The 21,121-nt window shown below is 39.7% G+C and overlaps 1 protein-coding gene across 1 annotated transcript in view; it reads left to right on the top strand.

Annotated features, from left to right (window-relative positions):
* The window catches only part of LOC142099241 (flavin-containing monooxygenase 5-like), a 35,187-nt gene that overhangs the window by 12,072 nt on the left and 1,994 nt on the right, over window positions 1-21,121 (top strand). The window contains exons 2-7 of the mRNA XM_075182493.1: window positions 5,352-5,522; window positions 10,590-10,778; window positions 12,366-12,528; window positions 17,887-18,029; window positions 20,181-20,377; window positions 20,695-21,050. Of these exons, the coding sequence (XP_075038594.1) occupies window positions 5,391-5,522; window positions 10,590-10,778; window positions 12,366-12,528; window positions 17,887-18,029; window positions 20,181-20,377; window positions 20,695-21,050 (1,180 nt within the window). The 5' untranslated portion in view covers window positions 5,352-5,390. The remainder of the gene's footprint in view (window positions 1-5,351; window positions 5,523-10,589; window positions 10,779-12,365; window positions 12,529-17,886; window positions 18,030-20,180; window positions 20,378-20,694; window positions 21,051-21,121) is intronic.

Below are 21,121 nucleotides of genomic sequence, written 5' to 3'. Positions count from 1 at the left end.
GCCGGTTCGATCAGTCAGTGCACTAACCGTGCACTGGACGGTCAGTGCACTGACACTTCCCGGTCACATGTGCCGCGCGCAGCACATGTGATCAGTACAGGTCCTGGAAGGCAGCTGAGGAGCGGACATGAGAGAGCTGAGAAGAAGGTAAGTAAACCGGGGGGGGGGGGGGAGAGAACATTAAAGGTGCCAGACAATAACGGGGGGGGGGGGGGGGAGAACATGAAAGGTGCCAGACAATAACAGGGGGAAGGAAAGGGGAAAAGTGCCAGACAATAACAGGGAAGGGGGGGAACATAAAAGGTGCCAGACAATAACAGGGAAGGGGGGTGGAGAACATAAAAGGTGCCAGACAATAACAGGGAGGGGAGAACATAAAAGGTGCCAGACAATAACATGGGGGAAGGAAGAGAACATAAAAGGTGCCAGACAATAACAGGGGGGGGGGGGGTGGCGGGGGAGAGGAAAGGTGCCAGACAATAATAGGGGGGGGGCGAGAACATAAAAGGCCGCCAGACAATAACAGTGGGGGGGGGAAGAGAACATAAAAGGTGCCAGACAATAACAGGGGGGGGGGGGGGGGTTGGAGAGAGAAGGTGCCACACAAAAATAAGGAATAATATGATTTGGGCCACTATTGTGTGCCGTAATTTCAACTGGGGGCACTATTGTGGCATAATATCAAATGGGGGCACTACTGTGTGGTAAAATATGATTTTGGGGTACTACTGTGGGGTAAAATATGATTTTGGGGCACTACTGTGTGGCATAATATGATTTTGGGGCACTACTGTGTGGCATAATATCAATTGGGGACATGTACTCAGGCATGAGGGAAGGAGGAGAATGTTAATATAATTTGGGAGGTAGGCTATTAATTTAATGGTGAAGTTTAGGTGGGGGCTAATTATTTAATTAGTGCTATTTTATTTGTGGGGTGATGTGGGTTAATTTTATATTAGGGCCTAGCAATTTAAGATAGGGTGATTGGACCTTTAATTTAATGATGGGGTGGTTTGGGGGCTAATAATTGAAAGTGGGGCTGTTTGTGAAAAAAAATGTGAATATGAATTTTTTAATGGCAGTGATGGTTGCAGGAAATAGGTATATGTATTAAACGTAAATGCTATTTCATTTATTGCTGGGGTTGTTTGGAAGGAGGGAAATAGGTTTATTTATCAGCAGCAGCAGCTATTTATATTAAATGTGAATACTAGTATTTTAATGTTGTGGCTGGAGGGAGGCCTAATTATAAAACATGGGTTGTATTGATTAAACACCAGGGCTGGTTGGAGTTTTCTAAATTGCATGTACCCATTTTTTTTCCAAATAGGGCCTCCAGCATTCCAGTATCCAGACAAGCAGCAACTGAACTAAAGTCACCAGGAGCCAGAGGTGGTGAAACTAACAAGACAGGTAGGAGAGAGCAAGACAGTCTGCCAACTGTCCTGAATCTGGTGGGGAAGTCCCGAATTTTGGTGACTGTCTCGTTTAGTGAGATTTGGGCCGACTACAAGGACAGTTAAGAGGTATGTCCCGCTTCACACTGTACTGCTTGTGAAGGCAGAGCTGCGTGCAACTAACAGTATTGCACACAGTATTGCCTGTGTATTTGTCTAACATTTGTCTAAAATGATAGCCATGTTACATAATAGGGGCTCCCTGTCTTAAATACCCCAGGCCCCCCAAGCGTTAATCTAGCTCTGGTTAGCAGGAGGGAGCGGATAGCCGCTCCAAGTCTCTGGATAGGACACAGCCTGCAGAGCAAGCCGAGGAGCTCTAAGTCTCACATGAATTGGTAATCTTGTGAGACTAAGAGCTTCCCTGCTCACTCTACAGGAAGTTCCCACCCTGATGGATGTCAGCAGCACTTAAAGCATAGATAAGTACAGTGGGCTGGGGGTGTCATAATGTGCCTCACGCCTTTTTCGGTGCCGTCGCACAGGCCCACCTTGGTTTCTTTCCTGCTGGAACTGAGGTGGGCCTGTGGACTATAAATGCCAGGGCTGATTTTTAGTCCCAGTCCGGCCCTGTGTGTATGTGTGTGTGTGTGGGTGCCAGTGTATGACTATAGTATGTGTGTGGGGAACAGTGTATGACTATAGTGTGTGTGTTTGTTTGTGGGGGCCAGTGCATGACTTTAGCATGTGTGTGTGTATGGGCCAGTGTGTGACTATAGTATGTGTGTGTGTGTATGTGGGGGGGGGCAGTGTATGACTATAGTGTGTGTGTGGGGGGCCAGTGTATGACTGTGTGTGTGTGTGTGTGTGTGTATGTGTGTGTGTGTGTGTGTGGGGGGGGGGGGCAGTGTATGACTGTAGTATGTTTGTGTGTGTGTGTGTGTGTGTATATGTGTGTGTGTGGGCCAGTGTATGACTGTGTGAGGGGGAAGGTCTTAATATAATGTGGGAGGCAGGCTATTAATCTAATGGTGTATTGCTGGTGGTGGCTAATTATTGGGTGCTATTTTATTTGTGGGGTGATGGGGCAATTTGATTTAGTAGTGGGGCCTATCAATATAAGATGGGGTGGTTTGGGAGCTATTGAATGTGGGACCGTTTGGGGAAAATGAGGTCTAGTTATTAAATGTGATTAGGAGTTATTTAATGCCTGGGGTGGTTGTGGGAAATATATTAAACATAAATGCTATTTAATTTCTTGCTGGGGTTGTTTTTGGTGTCGGAAATAGGGTTATTTATTAAATGGGAATACTATTATTTTAATGTTCGGGCTGGAGGGAGGACTAATTTTAGAACCGTGGGTGCTATATTGATTTAACACCAGGGGGTAAATGTATCAATCTGCGGGTTCTTCAACACCCGCGTGTTCAGCCTCTTCCGCGATTAAATTTCAAGCGGCGCTGCATTGTAAAGGGAAGTTAACCCTTTACAATGCAGCGCCGCTTGAAATGTAATCGCGGAAGAGGCTGAACATGCGGGTGTTGAAGAACCCGCAGATTGATACATTTACCCCCAGGACTGGATGGAGTTTTCTAAATTTCATGTACTCATTTTTTTTTCCAAACAGGGCCACCAACATTCCAGGATCCAGACAAGCAGCAACTGATATAAAGACTCCAGCAGCCACAAGTGGTGAAAGTGACAAGATAGGTAGGAGAGACCAGGGCAGTCTGATAACTGTCCTGAATTTGGTGGGTGACTATCCCCCTTAGTCAGGATTTAGTCTGACTTCAAGGACAGTTGGGACATATGTCCTGCTTCATACTGTACTGCTTGTGAAGGCAGAACTGCGTGCACCAAACAGTAGTGCACACAGTATTGCCTTTGTATTTGTCGAAAATGTGTCTAATAGCCAAATTACATCATAAAAGCCCCCCCTGTCTTAAGTGCCCTGGGCCCTCTGAGCCTTAATCCAGTTCTGGTCAGTAGGAGGAATCTGATAGTTGCTCCCAGTCCTGGACAGGACACAGCCTGCAGAGCAAGCCAAGGAGCTCTAAGTCTCATAAAATGTATTAATCTCGTGAGACTAAGAGCTTTCCTGCTACAGAAAGTTCCCACCCTGACAGTTGTCAGAAGCATAGATAACTATAGTGGACTAGGGGTGTCGTAATGTGTCTGGGGGGGTGCCATGATTTGGATGGGGAGCGCCTGATAAATGTAATGTTTTATTATAATGTATGTATTACCGCACCATGTTGACCACACCCCAACATACTGAGCCACGCCCCTTGGTGCCGCTGACCGGCGGCACGTAGGTTTTTTTCCTGCTCATCAACAGAGGTGGGCCCGTGCTCTTTAAATACCAGGGCTGATTTTTAGTCCAAGCCAGACCCTGATTGTATGTATACATTTATGTATTGTATGTTTGATTATCTTTGTAAAGTAAAAGTCTTTTATCTTTATGCCTGTTTTGTATGTTTAGATAACTGGAATGAATAGGATGAATGGATGTTTATATAGATAATGCAGTATAGTGAGGTAAATGTAACGATTGGTATAAAGCTCAAAAGGTTGTGTGAAATAATGCCTCTAAAATACATATGAAATGTCACGGGTGCGTATTATTCGATGTGACTAAAATAGTGAAAAATACGCAAATTGCATTAGTCCAATAATTAATGAGATTAGTTATTAATAAGATCAAAGGCATTGTATTATTACCACAGGATCTTATAACAGATGGAAAATAACTTTTTTTTTATTCATTAATTAACAGCTGACATTGACTTGTTTTACTTTCTCTGTGTGTTCTGTTGTGACTTTACATTCCACATGCAGTGTATTGTCTGTTAGAGCAGAGTGGACCTAGACCTGTATTCATCAACAGATGTTTTATATCCACTTCTTTTCGAATACCGACATGCGTATGCCCGATTTTTATGAGCGTTTTTAAAACAAAAGCACAATACAGTCGTTTTGTGTGCCTTAATGAATCGGCCCCCTAATCTCTATGCATATAGTACCCAGGTCAGAATCCTAGTTTGATCATCAGTTGTCACAATATTGGGACAACCTCAGGCTATTTGCCCAAGCCAACTGTTGGATAGTGTACCTAAATTTAACCGACAATGACTCCCATACTGAGTCAGTGCTTACTGGAAAACACTTTAATATATTCCAGCAGCCATAAACTCTATCTATTGCTGTTTTCAATGCTCCATGATCTTACAATTGATTCCCTCTCTGGTCTCCTTGGCTTTTTATCCTGTTTTCGGCTGCCATGTTCCTGGTCTCTGGGTGTAGGGTGAATCTGGATCCCTGATTGCAAACTCTTATGTCCCTGGGGCTGGACCAGGACCCTGGTGCTGCCCAGTTCACTCTGGTACTGTATGCAAGCAGCAGTTCTACAAAGTCTGCAAGTAACAGGTTTCCACAAAGACTAAACACTGCTAATTTAATTAGCAATGGCTTCCTACCTGGAGAAACCCAATAGGTGCTTTCTGCATACTACCAAGCCCTGAACTAACCAGCACTTTCATTAATTTTGGTATGCTCAGTTAATGTGTTGTAACTTGTCTAATGCCTAGGAAATTGTAAAAGATTACAACAGCGTAGGGTCTATCTATATATTCCTTCACTTTTATGTATTTCTTTAAACATATTCTGTGTTTGGGGAATGTGTTTGTCTGCTCCCTACATGACTTACTGCTTCTGTCCCCGGGTAGCTAAGCCTGCCTATACTCTTTCAAGTCTCCAGCTACTCATCTGCCATTCCATTTTTATCCCATCATTTTACTGTCTATAAGAATTTTTTTCCTTTTTATTACTCTGCTAATGTTAAGTTACTATTACTAGAAGCATATACTACTATATAACCAATAAGTATTACTTGTTCCATATTGATCCTATGACCTACTAAAATTAATGCTTTATGATGTGCTCACTTTTTAGCAGTGTTCGAGTCTGTCAAGTTAACTTGAAAACAGCACCATGGTTAAAAGAATTGCAGTGATTGGAGCTGGTTCCAGTGGATTGCCTGCCATTAAATGCTGCCTGGATGAAGGTCTGGAGCCCACTTGCTTTGAAAGGAGTGAAGATATTGGAGGACTCTGGAGATTTAAGGTGATTTTAGTTGATAAGTAGATGTTTAGTACATATGGTCCCTTGTATGTCCACACCATATAATTATTTTAAATGAAAATTGTTATAACATGTAGTGCATTTTCTTTAGTAATCAAGGTAAGTAACTGGGATGTTGGACATATTTTACCAGAAATATGGCAGCATTCAGCATTGAACAATGTATGAATGATATTTTTAGTTTATGTTCCTCTGCCTAAAACCCTAGTTGCTGATTCCAGGAGATCTCACGGACTCCTGGCTAGCTAGGCTAAACTCCTATGTCTCTGTTGTGTTTCCTTTGCTACAAGAACATGGGTGCCACACTTCATAAATGGGGTGTGGGTTTTGTTATACGTTTATTACACAATCATTTTCTCTCATTTTTCTAATGAGATTAAGTGATCTATTTCAGGAAATAGATCTGTACTGCAAGAAAATGGCTGCTGTTCTCCAGAACACTTCTGTAGTAATTACTTTTCTCGAGTGTTTCCTCAGGATAACTGTCAAGTGAGATTATCCTGCACACAGAATATAAGTCTGTGTGTATCTGTGTCTGTCTGTTTTGTGAGTGTGTCCCCGTCTCTGTTTAATGGTAGCAACAAAATGAACATTACACCACACACATTGTCCAATGCGATTATTGTGGTTCCAATGCACAAAGATTTAATAGCAAAATATAGCAGAATTTATAGCAAGCCATGCTGTAGCATAAAAGATATAACAATAAACAGGAAACTATAAAACTAATACATTACACATGCGCTTCCGCTGGACCCAGGTTCAGACAGTTATGTCTGTTGTCAGGAAGAGAGAGCTAATACTGGCCCAGTTTTTCAGTTAACAAAAAAAACAGTGATTATGTCACAATGTAAACAAAGATAAACTTTCTTCATTAGTCCAAGGGTCAGGTCAGTCAAGTGCAATGCAAATCATAGGTCAGTTCAAAGGATTCCTCTGATAAAGTGGCTCATTCCAACAGTTGAGCACATGTAGTGCCTGGGGGAACCAACCTAAACCAGTTCAAACCAACCTATTTGCATTCGAAACACTATAATTTTGAGCATTAATCCTTTATTTTCCACAACTAACGATCGCAGGAAGCGATCGCTTCACCAATAGTAGCGGATGCCTTATGGTAATGTGCAGATCAAAATTACACTAAACATGATACATTTCCTATATCCTGAGACTTAGATACCTTTTAATGTAGTTTTATCTAATGTATAAATAATGTCTAATACATTTTACTAATATATATTAGGTTCCAATATATATATGTACCGTATGTATATTTATTATTGGAACCTTAATAAATGTGTACTATTTACAAGTGTAATTGCAAACGTAAAAGTGTGTTTTATTAATCCGTGCGATTGCGTCATTATGCATGGCATACTAAACACAATTGCACAGTAAAACAATATTAATCAATTTAGTTTACTTCATCCAATTATTTGACTTCCACAGTGGCTTTGTGTCTGTCTGTCTGTGTCTGTCATAGTTGACTACTTTCTTTGAATAGTGGGAGACCTCCCAAGATTGCAGGCTAACCTCCCAAATCCCCACTGTGCCTCCCAAATAGCCAGCTTGCGAATGAGCTTATGTAATGATACAGCGTTGCTCACACATGAGCATCCGGGCTAGCACAGATGCACTAGCCAGTATATGCCTATAACAGGGAACAGCAAGAAGAATGACTGTCCTTGTGACTCAAGTCAACAAAAGGCTTGTATTACAAATATTTTTTTATTGTACTTTTATATAAAATGTATATATTTGATTAGTTACAAGTGCAAATTGGATTTGCTAAAATTTGAAAGGGTTTGATAAATTAGCCTTAAATTCAAAAAACTATCAATGCTATAAAAAGTTGATAACAGTAATGATTTTTTTTTTTTTTGCTTTGCTCTATTTATTCACCCCACTATCACAAGCGATTGCACCATGGGAGAGGTTATTTATCAAGATGGCCGGGAGTCCATGAGATCTCCTGGCTTCAGCACCTATGGTTTTAGGTAGAGGAGCATAAACTAAAATCATTTATATGTTGTTCAATATAGTCTGGATCCATAATAGACCAAAATTATTACAATTTCAATCCCTCCACCAATATGTTATTTATTAAGGATTTCAAGTACCATCTTCCTCCTAAAGGTGGTGCACCTCAGAATATAGTAACAATTTGAAGACAAAAAAAAAAGATTTTCCCATAGAGGGCACTCAAAGGCTAGATAAATAAATGAAACTTAATATTTATTGATTTACATGAAAAAATATCCATGCGAAATGTAAAAACAAACCAGGAGAAAAGTTAAAGTGGTTGTGAATAAACTTTTAAAATCCTAAGAATAAAGTAGGAACCGTTAGTCTTCTCTTATATTCTTAACAATTTTATAAGCAAATAAATATATTTGTTTCTTTATTATTGTTTCTGGCATCAATATGAAATTCACCAAATGTGTCCTCCAATTTGGATATTTATTTTAGATACTATTAGTTATTTAGTACTATCTTGGATTAGGGAGATAATCAGTCATGGAACAACAATGAATATATGTTGCTCCTATATTTGTGGGAGCAATCTTATTTAGAAAATTAGTAGACACAATAAATCTTATCCTTGCTCTCTTTGCCACTTGCTGGATATACAGTACAAGTTAACCCGTGCATGATACGCATACATTCTAGTCAAATCAAGCTACTTAAGGTGTTAAAAAGGTTCTTGTCATGCATTTGGGGCTAGGCCAGGCCTCCTCAGGGGAAGAGCGTTACTTCCCGACGTAAGCACCCTTTTTTAACGTGGTTTTGTCCACATGTCACCACCTTATCATTCTTCTCCATCACCTCATCCTTCATCTTCATCGCCACATCCTTAATCTCCATCTTCTTACTGTTCTAAAACCTCTCGATACACAACGTTTCTGCTAAACACCTTATCGCTGTGCTCAATCAGTCTTCCTTGAAGGGCAGTATTCATAACCTGCACTTTCACATCACTGCTTCTCCGTACTCGTGAAAATGCGACATACAATTGTCCATGGCCAAACACAGGCTCTGGTAAATAAATACCCACATGGTCAAGAGTTTGAGCCCTCAACTGGTAAATTTAGCATTTACTACCCCTCCCACGGGGGAAGGGGGGATGATGGAAGTTAACTGACTTCACTATTATAATTTTTTTGTCAAATAATATCAGTATACCAAATTTCAGGTCAATTGAATGAGCCCTTTCTGAGAAAATAGTTTTTTACACACACACACACACACACACACACACACTAACACACGCCGCTAGGCTTATATATATTAGATATTACTGGGCTCTGTGACTTAATCCCACATTTGGAATCAAAATATATAATTGGCTAGTTCAGCATATATGATGTATTATTTTTACTAATCATCACCATAAAGCCTCACAGGTCCATATATTGTATGACACTCATTGTAATCTGGTTCAGAACTAGTGTGTATCAGCCAAATCACCATTTTTATATTATGGTGATTTGACTTCACTATATTTCTTAATTGGTTTAAACACCATGTCGAGCTGCCAAATAATCGTAGAGATTGCCGTTTTTCTGAATCTAATATGAACTTTATGTTGATCCATACAATTCCTACTGAGACAGATAGCATTCACTTAAATTATTTGTAAATGGCATTTTAAAGCCTCCTCACGCATTTCTGTCTTAGTACTGTGTTCAGAATCTGATTATTTTAATACAATGAGATTTCCTGTCATGATATTAAAGTGCTGTATGCTTGTGTTATGGTGTTTAATGTGGTTTGTTTTCTTTGTTTTGTTTTTTGTTTAATATTTTATCCACTACTGTATATTAAGAGTTAGATGCTCTGACCAACAAGAACAATATGGAGTCACACCATGTTCTGGCGGGAACATCCATGAGCCAACGTGTGTTTCGCTATTCTCGCTTTGTCAAGGAGAAAAAAAAAAGTTAACATAGTGCAAGTATCATTGCTTGTATTATCACCCTGAAATGATTTTTCAAATATAGGAAACTATGCCCAAAACTCCCCTCCTCCATTATTTTTTTTATCATAAAAAGGTGTTTCAGTAAGACCAATAAAATTACTATTAAAAAGTCAACATAAAGGTTGTCTATGACCACTTGCATTTTCTCTACATTAATTATCATTTCTTATTGCAGTGCTATTTATTGAATTTTTTCAACTGGGACAGCGGCTCAGATAAGAGCTTGTCTCGGTGAATAGTCTATAGTAAGGTATTACAATAGCCATCACTTTACTCCCAGGTTCTGAACTGGCCTATCCATCAGGCCCAGGCTTAATCAGAAAACAATTAGCGAAAGGAGAGAGAGAAACGAAACACAAGGCCTGCCAGAAGATCCCTCTTCTGCAATGCTTTCCCCATACAATAGAACAGCTAATGCTATCTTCAGATGGAGTTAGCTTTTGGGGGTCAAGATCCGAAAAGCTAAGCCTTTCAGAGGTTGACAAATTGATCATGACAAGACATGCAGAGAAATTAACTTTCAGTGCCTAGGTTCAAGCAGTAACTGAGGCATGGAAGCGAACTTCCTGTACAAACAAGGAAGTCTAAGATATTACTTGCTTGTATTTTGTATGGATTGTCACATTTCTGGAATCTTCCTGCTTCGGGTCTCTTGTTGCTGACTTTGCTTCTTTTAAGATACAAATGCAGGCAGATTTTAATAAGTAATATTGTACTTGCCTACTTCCTGAGGGGAAGTGAAGAACAGGTCCAGGGGGGGCAGGGCATTGTGAATCGCTTAATTTTGGTTCAGCTCCTGTAACACAATGGCTGCATTTACCATGGGGTGGGGCCAAAATGATGCGATTCACTGCGAATCAAATCATTTAGGTCCCCCATCCTGCCCACTTCCCTAGGAAGTGGGCAGCATGTGGGAGAATATTCTGCTTTCTCAGGAGATGGATCTGGAATTCGGGAATCTTCTGGACATTCCGGGATAGTGGGCAAATATGATAAGTATTTTATTAAAGTAAAAAAAAAAATGATGTATGCCAAGTCTGAAAGTATACTTAAATTTTTTGTCATTGCAGGAAGTCCCTGAAGACGGCAGAGCCAGTATTTACAATTCTGTTATCATAAATACATCTAAGGAGATGATGGGCTATAGTGATTACCCAATCCCTGAGGACTACCCAAATTATATGCATAATTCCAAAGTGCTATCTTATTTCCGTCAATATGCAGAGCACTTTCACCTCTTGAAATATATACAATTCAAGGTAATAAGCAGAAGCAGGTTGTGCGGATTGTATCATACTATGCCTAAATAAAGGCTAGTAAGGTTGAAATACTATGAATTGGGGGAACTACTGTGGCATAAAATGAATTGGGGGCATTAGAGTGGGGCAATTCCCCATCTTTCTCCATATATCCCATTTTTAATTTATAGTAAGCTACTGGTGCTCACCTCTGATGTACCATATTTCATATTACACCAGTTGCCTTTAAAGACATTGCCATTTTATATTAGTCCTACAAAGTCGCCGAATATCGGTGACTTGCGAAAACCGCAGATTGGTACATTTACCGCCTGGTCTCTTACAGGCACAGTTCACATATCTAATTAGCAGTGCTTATCATATTATCTGTACATCTGTGTTCTTCACAATGGTCCAGATGTTTTGTATAGCTATGCCCATATTTAAAGGGATTTTTTTTCCATATTCAAACATGCCCGCATGTATATATGGAAAAGCTTCCATATAGCTCTATTAAAACACTATGAACAGATTGTGTCCTCTAGGGCTGAGGCTTTTAGCTTCAGGTAAAAAGGAGGATTTTGCTATACATAGGTGGCATGTCTAATTAAGGAGAGGTTGTCCAGGGTCACCATTCCCTTTACATTTCTCTTTCACTACTTGCTGCTTTGACTCCATCCACACTTCGCCTTCGTCTCCAACCTGGGGGTAAATGTATCATACTCCGGTTTCTTCAACTCGCGGGAGTTCGGCGAGATGACAGCTAAAATTTAAAGCGGCGCTGTCTTGTTAAGGCAAGTTTCCCTTTACAAGACAGCGCCGCTTTAAATTTTAGCTGTCATCTCGACAAACCCCCGCAAGTTGAAGAAACCGGAGTGTGATACATTTACCCCCTGGTGTCCTTCACAAACTTTGATATTTTTTTTTTCAGTTTGTTCATGTTCATTGGTGATGCCTAATTAATTCATTGGGCATCACCCTTGAAGCACCACTGTCAACATGTTAGCATGGAAGCAAATAATTATACCATCAGTGATCAAATTGTTCCTTAAGCTTGCCACACATGTCTACTTTGATGGATGATTTGATTGTATAATTCCAACTTGGAACACAATTGCCTTCTGTTTGGGCCTGAATTGATTGATCAGAATCTATTTGAATAAAATTGATATATTTATAATTTGCTTAGAATTTTGATTCTACTGTGCAGAAAATCCTGTTATTTTAAGACCACATTGGTTTATATGTGCCGATATTGGTAAAAAAAAACACCAAACATTTGAATCTGTCCAGTATGACCATAAACATTTGTGTGGATAAATTGACATTATATCTGGTTGTGTTGCAATCACATGTTGCCAGCTTTATAGAAGTAAAGTGTGTGTTTTCTAGCAGACCAGTATTCTCTTATTTCAAAAGCATATATTCTTTATATGCCTCAACAAACTCTGCTTTAATTGGAAATCTAGTTATGTCTTAATATGGAAATTGGAGCCAACCTGGCTAATTGATTGTTACCTACCCTATAACTTATTGCCATGTTTCACAAAAATTGGGTTTGATCTCAAGTAACTTTCTTTTTTTTTAATTTTCTTTGTTTGCTTCAAGACCTCTGTTTGCAACATTCAGAAACGTCCAGATTTTATCACCACTGGTCAGTGGGACGTTGTCACAGAGACTGAAGGAAAACAGCAGACACATGTCTTTGATGCCATACTGGTCTGTACTGGTCATCACACCAATGCAAATTTACCACTTCATTCTTTTCCAGGTATTGCAATAACTGCTAAACAGGTAGTTATAACCAATGAAAATCACATAAGCACTATTAGATTAGATGTAATCTTACTATAGGAGTAATGTTACAAACCAGCAGAGTCCAAGCTGCAGCCCTACTGTTCAATCAGCTTCACCGATATAAGAATTGTACAGACTTAATGCAGAATCTCCTCCCATGGCTCAAATATTGTCAATTATAGACAAAATGCCATTTAGTCAGATGAAGGTACAAGTTTTCCCATATGTGAGGATACCAGGATCATCTCTAACTCTAGGAGGAGTACTTTTATTACAGAACAGGCAGGCAGTATGAAAAAATGAAAAATCGTTTTCAATCCTTATCGCGTTCCGATAAACTGCTGTTCCTGTGAAAAGAAAGACACTTACCGCGGCGTCTTTGTAATGCGAATCTGGGCGGCCTATCTTTGTTTTCTTCTTTAAATTCCCGTGCACAAGCGCTGATCACAGCTACTGGCATGCACACAGCTGTACAGTCAGTGAGATGGGCAGAGCAGTTCGGACGCACAGGATTGGAGGTAAGTCATTTGACAGGAAAGATCACATTATCTCTCCACACATGCGCTGTCCCGAAGAGCAGCTGGCGTACATTAACATGAAAAACAAGCGTAAAATTTCAGCAACGGACAATGATAAATTATGTTAATGAGCACTCCCCATACACTGTTATGGGGAGTGCTCTGTAAAACGAGAACAAATGCAAAGCAGCAGATATCTGATATCTGCTGCGATGCAGTGATAATAAATAAGAATTTTGCGGTTAATTTAACACACTTTTTAGTTTCATAAAGAGGCCCCTAACATTGTATAGACAAAAAACAGGGATAGTCAGTACAGCATTAATGTATTTGGAGAGTGCAAACTACTTTTCTATATTAAAAAAGGAAATGTTAGTTCCACATATTGCAATATAAGCTGATCAACTCACGCCAAAATCAGATAAATAAAGCATAGCATTTGATCATGTTAGGACTGACCAGAATGGGAAGACTTTGGCATGAGTTGGTCAATTTAACATATATTGCAATTTAAAAGCACTGCTTTTAAATACAACACTGGCACTTTTTTCACTTTTCTCACACTTTTTTCACATTATTTTTACTTCCTATACTATAGAGAGAAATTGGCTCTTTCATATACCTATTCTTTAGATCATCATCCTCATCAACATTTATTTATATAGCGCCAGCAAATTCCGTAGCACTTTACAATTGGAAACAAACAAACATTAATAAAACAATACTGGGTAATACATACAGACAGAGAGGTAAGAGAACTCTGCTCGCAAGCTTACAATCTATGGGACAATGGGAGTTTGAAATACAAGGGCATGTGCTATATTATATTGCACACTGAGCCAGCTAGAATGCAAAGGTAAAAGTATTGAGTGGGCTGTGTGTGTAGCAATGTTGGTCAGAGGGTTGTCTTGTGTTAGCTGTGTACAGGGTGGCAATAGGGTAACCTAGGGAGATTAAGATGGTGGTTGAGGAATATCATACGCTTGTCTGAAGAGGTGGGTTTTTAGAGAGCGTTTGAAGGTTTGAAGACTAGAGGAAAGTCTTACTGTGCGAGGGAAGGAATTCCAAAAAGTCGTGCAGCCCAAAAAAAGTCCTGTAACCGAGAATGGGAGGATGTGATGAGAGTGGAAGAGAGACGTAGAACTTGTGCAGAACGGAGGTGTCGAGTTGGGAGATATTTTGAGATAAGTGACGAAATGTATGTCGGTGCAACTTTGTTGACTGCCTTTTATGTGAGTAGAAGAATTTTATATTGGATTTGTTGAAATACAGACAACCAATGTAGAGACTGACATAGTGGCTCAGCAGAGGAAGAACGGTTTGCAAGGAAAATCAATCTAGCTGTTGCGTGCAAAATAGATTGTAGGGGTTCAAGTCTGACTTTGGGAAGACCAGTAAGGAGGGAATTGCAATAGTCAATGCAGGAGATGATGAGTGCATGAATTAAGGTTTTTGCGGTGTCTTGTGGGAGATGTGCGTATTCTGGAAATGTTCTTTAGATGTATGTAACATTATTTAGATATAGAGTTGATGTGGGGAATAAATTATAGATGTGAGTCAAGGATTACACCTAGGGAGCGAGCTTGCGGGGTGGGATTTATGGTCATGTTATCAATAGAAATAGAAATGTGAGGCAGGAAGCTTCTGTTTTTGGGTGGGAATATTATTAATTCAGTTTTTGAAAGATTGAGTTTGAGTTGGCGATAATCAAATTATATTATTGACTTATTTAAGCTTTTATGAGCACCCTTCCGGTGATGCATGCATGACAACTTCTAGCTGGAACTTTGTTTTTATTGTCAGGATGGCAAAGTAACAAAATTCCACACTCTCTTGTAACCCTGATGCTAGGTTAACAGAGTCCATCTCACTTGTCGCCATTCAATTTATTTGACATCGGTCAGCCAGCATAATGAACAACACTTTATATGTGTGTGTATATTTGTGTGTGTGTATGTGTATATTTATATAATGTGTGTGTGTATGTATATATAGTGTGTGTGCTTATATTTGTTTTTGGTCAATTGCTGCATATTGTTCAGCCACCACAATGAATGCCTCCACTGTGTGTGTGACCATTTTACTCTAAGGCCGCTTGTATTTTAGGTGTACTTTCATAGTTTTGAGAAGGTATATTAGACTGACTTGGGTAGGAAGGTAATGGGTGCCAGGCAATATATCATTTGTTCTCAATGTTTTTACTGAGCCTCACACCCCCCATACCAAGGGAACCAAGCCTTGGTTACGTAAAAAAGATTCAAAAAAGATTGTTATTACTAGAGATGAGCGCACTTGGATTTCCTGAATCCGAGCCCACCCGAACGTTGCCGATCCGAGTCAGATCCGAGACAGTTCCGGGTATTGGCGCCAAATGAAAACTTGAAAGCGAGGCTCCGAGTCATAATCCCGTTGTCGGATCTCGCGATACTCGGATCCTATAATTTCCCCGCTAGTCGCCGCCATCTTCACTCGGGCATTGATCAGGGTAGAGGGAGGGTGTGTTAGGTGGTCCTCTGTTCTGGTAGCTCTCGTGCTGTGCTGTTTAGTGCTGTGCTGTGCTGTGCTGTACTGTGCTGTGTTCTGCAGTATCAGTCCAGTGGTCCTGTGTCCTGTGCTCTGTGCTTCTAAGGGCATAGTTATTTCCCCAATATTCCCAAGTGTTTAAAAAATGTAAAAAAAGTTATAAAAAAAAATACAAAAAAATAATTTTAAAAAAATTTAATTACAACAAAATTTGCAAAACCAATCCTGCAGTATAAGCCCATTGGTACTGCAATATTACCAAGTTCACACATTCTGCAGTATCTTGTGCTACATATAATGGAGAAAAAATTGAAGAGAGTTATGCTGTCAGCAACAAAACTGCAAACAACTCTGCCTTCTAAAGAGAAATTATCACAAATCCCCAAGGCGAGTCCAAGGGTGTTGGTGGTTGTCAAGCCTGACCTTCCCATCACTGTACGGGAAGAGGTGGCTCGGGAGGAGGCTATTGATGATGTAGCTGGTGCTGTGGAGGAACTTGATGATGAGGATGGTGATGTGGTTATTGAAAATGAGGCACCAGGGGGGGAAACAGCTGATGTCCATGGGATGAAAAAGCCCATCGTCATGCCTTGTCAGAAGACCAAAAAATGCACCTCTTCGGTCTGGAGTTATTTTTATCCAAATCCAGACAACCAATGTGTGGCCATATGTAGCTTATGTAAAGCTCAAATAAGCAGGGGTAAGGATCTTGCCCACCTAGGAACATCCTCCCTTATACGTCACCTGAATAACCTTCATAGTTCAGTGGTTAGTTCAGGAACTGGGGCTAGGACCCTCATCGGTACAGGGACACCTAAATCCCGTGGTCCAGTTGGATACACACCAGCAACACCCTCCTCGTCAACTTCCTCCATGATCTCCATCAGATTCAGTCCTGCAGCCCAAGTCAGCAGCCAGACTGAGTCCTCTCCAATACGGGATTCATCCGAGGAATCCTGCAGCGGTATGCCTACTACTGCCACTGCTGCTGTTGCTGCTGTTAGTCGGTCATCTTCCCAGAGGGGAAGTCGTAAGACTGCTAAGTCTTTCACAAAACAATTGACCGTCCAACAGTCGTTTGCCATGACCACAAAATACGATAGTAGTCACCCTATTGCAAAGCGTATAACTGCAGCTATAACTGCAATGTTGGTGTTAGACGTGCGCCCGGTGTCCGCCATCAGTGGAGTGGGATTTAGAGGGTTGATGGAGGTATTGTGTTCCCGGTACCAAATCCCGTCGAGATTCCACTTCACTAGGCAGGCGATACCAAAAATGTACAGAGAAGTACGATCAAGTGTCCTCAGTGCTCTGAAAAATGCGGTTGTACCCACTGTCCACTTAACCACGGACATGTGGACAAGTGGTTCTGGGCAAACGAAGGACTATATGACTGTGACAGCCCACTGGGTAGATGCATCCCCTTCCGCAGCAACAGCAACAGCTGCATCAGTAGCAGCATCTACTATCATATATTGTGGTGACCCACTCCTCTACGCAGTCCAGATACATTTATTGGTGCGAATCATACAAGTTCAGGGTTTTTAAATTATATTGTGGTGACCACTCCTCTATGCAGTCCAGATACATTTATTGGTGCGAATCATACAAGTTCAGGGTTTTTAAATTATATTGTGGTGACCACTCCTTTACGCAGTCCAGGTACATTTTTTGGTGCGATTAAGACCAGTTGATGGTTTTCTTATTATATTGTGGGGACCACTCCACTACGCAAAGCAGAAAGATACCTCGTTGCAACGTTTTGGACTAATAACTATATTGTGAGGTGTTCAGAATACACTGTAAATTAGTGGAAATGCTTGTTAATGAATGTTATTGAGGTTAATAATAGCGAAGGAGTGAAAATAAGCCCAAAAACTTGATTTTTTAACTTTTTATGCTTTTTTCAAAAAAAAATCCGAATCCAAAACCTTAAATCCGAACCAAAACCTTTCGGCAGGTGTTTTGCGAAACAAATCCGAACCCAAAACATCACGAAAATCCGAATCCAAAACACAAAACACGAGACACCAAAAGTCGCCGGTGCACATCCCTAGTATTACTGAGAGCTGTGAATGCCATAGTTTTTCAAAATGTAGAGACAGAAGTCTGCGAACAGAACAATTATCTCACCGATTTAATGCACTGCACCAATAGGCCTATTTAATAGAAACCATTGTTTCTAAATACACATGCAATAAATATTTAATACATGTGTCTAGTTTTATTTTTATTGAGAAAAAAAATTAGAATCTGTAATTTTTCTCATTGTCGTCTCTTGGTATTCACAGGTATTGAGAATTTCAGAGGTAAATATTTTCACAGTCGTGACTACAAATCAGCAGACCCCTTCAAGGACAAAAGAGTTATAGTGGTTGGTATTGGAAACACAGCAGTTGACCTTGTTGTGGAGCTCAGCACTGTAGCTAAACAGGTGCGTGTTAGAGGAACTAGTATGTCTACTATTGTGTTACTGCTCGCTCTACAGAGTTTAAACCTAGAGTATTTGAGCTAAGTTATATAAGACATTCTCCTTGTGATTTGATGTGATTGTATGGAGTTATCATATTCGAGCGCTCTGTTCTGCTATTCTGGACCTACAAGCTACAACACATGTGTTGAACTGTCAAGTTGTTGTTTGTGTGTCTTGCACATATGTAGCAGGTCAATTAAGGCATACTCGGCAACATTCTGGTATTAACAATAAGGACAAAATTGGTCACCTCCATATCTGTCTGGCTGCTTTGTTGATCCACAGAAGCGCACACCCCAATTCACTGTGACCATGCTTCCAATCAGATATGTCCTCCTCTATTAGTCTGTGCAAAATCAGGGAGCGATGGGGTAAATTTGTCCACTGAGTAGTAAACACTTCTCTGTCACAAATTGGAACTAGAACACTGCAATGTCTTGTCCAAAAATTATAGTTTTTTAAAATCTTGTTTAGTCGGCATATTTTCAATTTACAACAAACCATTCAACAAAACATTTGAAATTATAGATGAACTATAAGTACTATTTAAATGGATAAACATATGCATAAATCACAACAAACAGAATACTCAAATCAAGCAAGACCCACTGATACCATACCAATAAGTTCAGCCACTCTGCACAGTTTTTTTTAATGAGATGATTATCATATCTTTGTGTTTTGCCCCAAAAGTCTAATAGGCTTGTAATGCAGTTTCGACAGCTTATTGCACTTTCAGCTGTGAACAGCTTAAGAATTTGTCATAGAGAACAGCGGCCCCCCCAAAGAGCAACATTTTCCTTTCACTTTAAAACAGTGAACACTCCAAGGGCAGGTGTTCGGATATGAACACACATTTGAAGCATTCACTTTGTTGGCTGATTCAATATACACCAATCAATTCACTTGAAACATGCAACATCACTGAGGTATTTTACCAAATATTCATGAGGCCATGGTTCCTAGGCTGCCTCTAATGTGTATAGCAGATAGGTGCACTTTAATGGGATCAAGAACCAAATTTAATAATTGCACCCACTCATTTAGAACATCCTCATAATGATTATTTTTTAATCTATATTTACCTAGCTAACATTCCACATTTCCAGCAAGCAATCCTGCATCCCTGTTATACCTTAGTGTGCTGTAGCATGTTTCAGAGTAGCAGGAGAACAACATGGAAATGTGGGTGTATAGACCCTTCAAATTATTTCCATGCACACAAGGTACAGGCAGTTGAATAGTGTGTGGTGCTGAAATAAACAGAATACATAAGAAACTAAATACCATTATGAGGAATGCATAGATGGGCGGAGTGCCAATTATTAACTTAAAATGGAGAATCCTTCTATAAATGAGTAAAATCTTGTGAGTCCAAAAAGCAATTTATGCCTTTAGCCAAAAACAAATCTAATAAATTGCTAAGCATATAAAATCCTAAAGAAAATGTTACAAGCTTTCTAAACAGAATACCTTATGCTTGAATGCAAATTAAATATGAGGGACTAGACATTGCATTAGTACAAGATAACTCTCATATAGTACATAAAATCCCAAGTCCAACAAACTGTTTAAACAGTGGGTCAGTTTTGGATTTTCAAAATAAAAACTAATGATATCCAGTTTAGAAATATCAGTTCTCGGTGTCATATAGGAAGCCAAAATAAGATTTAATTCATACTAGTTCTCCTATGCAGAGGTCCATTCTTAGCAAAATCAGTATGTGGCGACTCTTTAGAAAGGCTAATATAGGAACAAGAGTTTTCTTCAATAATTCACACTCTCATAATGTCTCATAAATTACAGACTAGCGCAATAAGGAGAATTTGCTGCTGGTATAAAGTAGTATGAAGATATATTGCCGCAATAAACAGAGTGATGCAGTTTCCCAGGGCTGAAAGGAACAGCCCAAAACACACCTCCAAAGTATATTTGTCACGTAAAATAAATATAATTGATGTTATAACAAATATTTCAGCATAATCAAGCCATCCAGAGTCTTAATTGTAGAACTTACATAAAGCAAAACTGTGTCAGGGAACTTGCGATCAATAAACAAATCAATAATGTGATGGTAATCATTACAAATCTCATCCGCTGCTGTTTTTCCAGGTATTCCTAAGCACCAGGAGAGGAGCGTGGCTACTGAACCGTGTTTGTGACAATGGCTTCCCACTGGATGTAGTCCTCTTCACTCGTTTCTATAGCATACTTCAGGATGCATTTCCGTCTTTGGCAAACAACTACCTGGAGAAAAAATTAAACTCCAGGGTTGACCACGAAAACTTTGGCCTAAAACCTCAGCACAGGTGCAGATGTTTACTTTTTATTGTGAATATGGAAATATGGGGCTTCTGGGTTCCAAAACAAAATTTGTAATGTAATATTATATGGATAGAATGTCTTAATAATTCTCAATTTCCCTAAATGCTGTTGTTCACCACAAAACCATGAGATTATAATCCATTGCGCAATATTGAAGAAGACTGGATAATTACAAATCCAGCCAGACACCGTAATAGATTCCAATTAGTGACAACAGTCTACCATTTAGAATTGTTTCTTGCTGTTTTTCCCCCCTCCTTATTGAATAACTTTTTATATCTCTACTCATACAAACATGCAGGGTTCTCAGCCAGCACCCAACAATTAGCGATGATCTCCCCAATCGCATTATCTCTGGCAAAGTACTGGTGAAGACTAATGTGAAACGGTTTACAGAGACAGATGCCATATTTGAAGACGGATCAGTAGAGAAAGACATTGACTTTGTCATTTTTGCCACAGGATATAGTTTCTCATTTTCTTACTTTGATGATTCTGTTATAAAGGTGGAAAATAACGAAGTGCCTTTGTATAAAATGGTATTTCCTCCGCATTTGGAAAAGCCAACCGTTGCTTGCATTGGCTACGTCCAACCTATTGGTGCTATAATGCCTGTTGCTGAGATTCAGGCTCGCTGGGCAACAAGAGTTTTTAAAGGTATGTATTTGTTAATCTAATTTTAATCCTAAATTAGTTTGTGTGATATTTTTAATTCATAAGACCTATTA

This window comes from Mixophyes fleayi, chromosome 8 (assembly GCF_038048845.1).
Source record: "Mixophyes fleayi isolate aMixFle1 chromosome 8, aMixFle1.hap1, whole genome shotgun sequence".
Taxonomy (NCBI): Eukaryota; Metazoa; Chordata; class Amphibia; order Anura; family Limnodynastidae; genus Mixophyes; species Mixophyes fleayi.
This window is presented reverse-complemented; position numbering and strand designations above follow the sequence as displayed.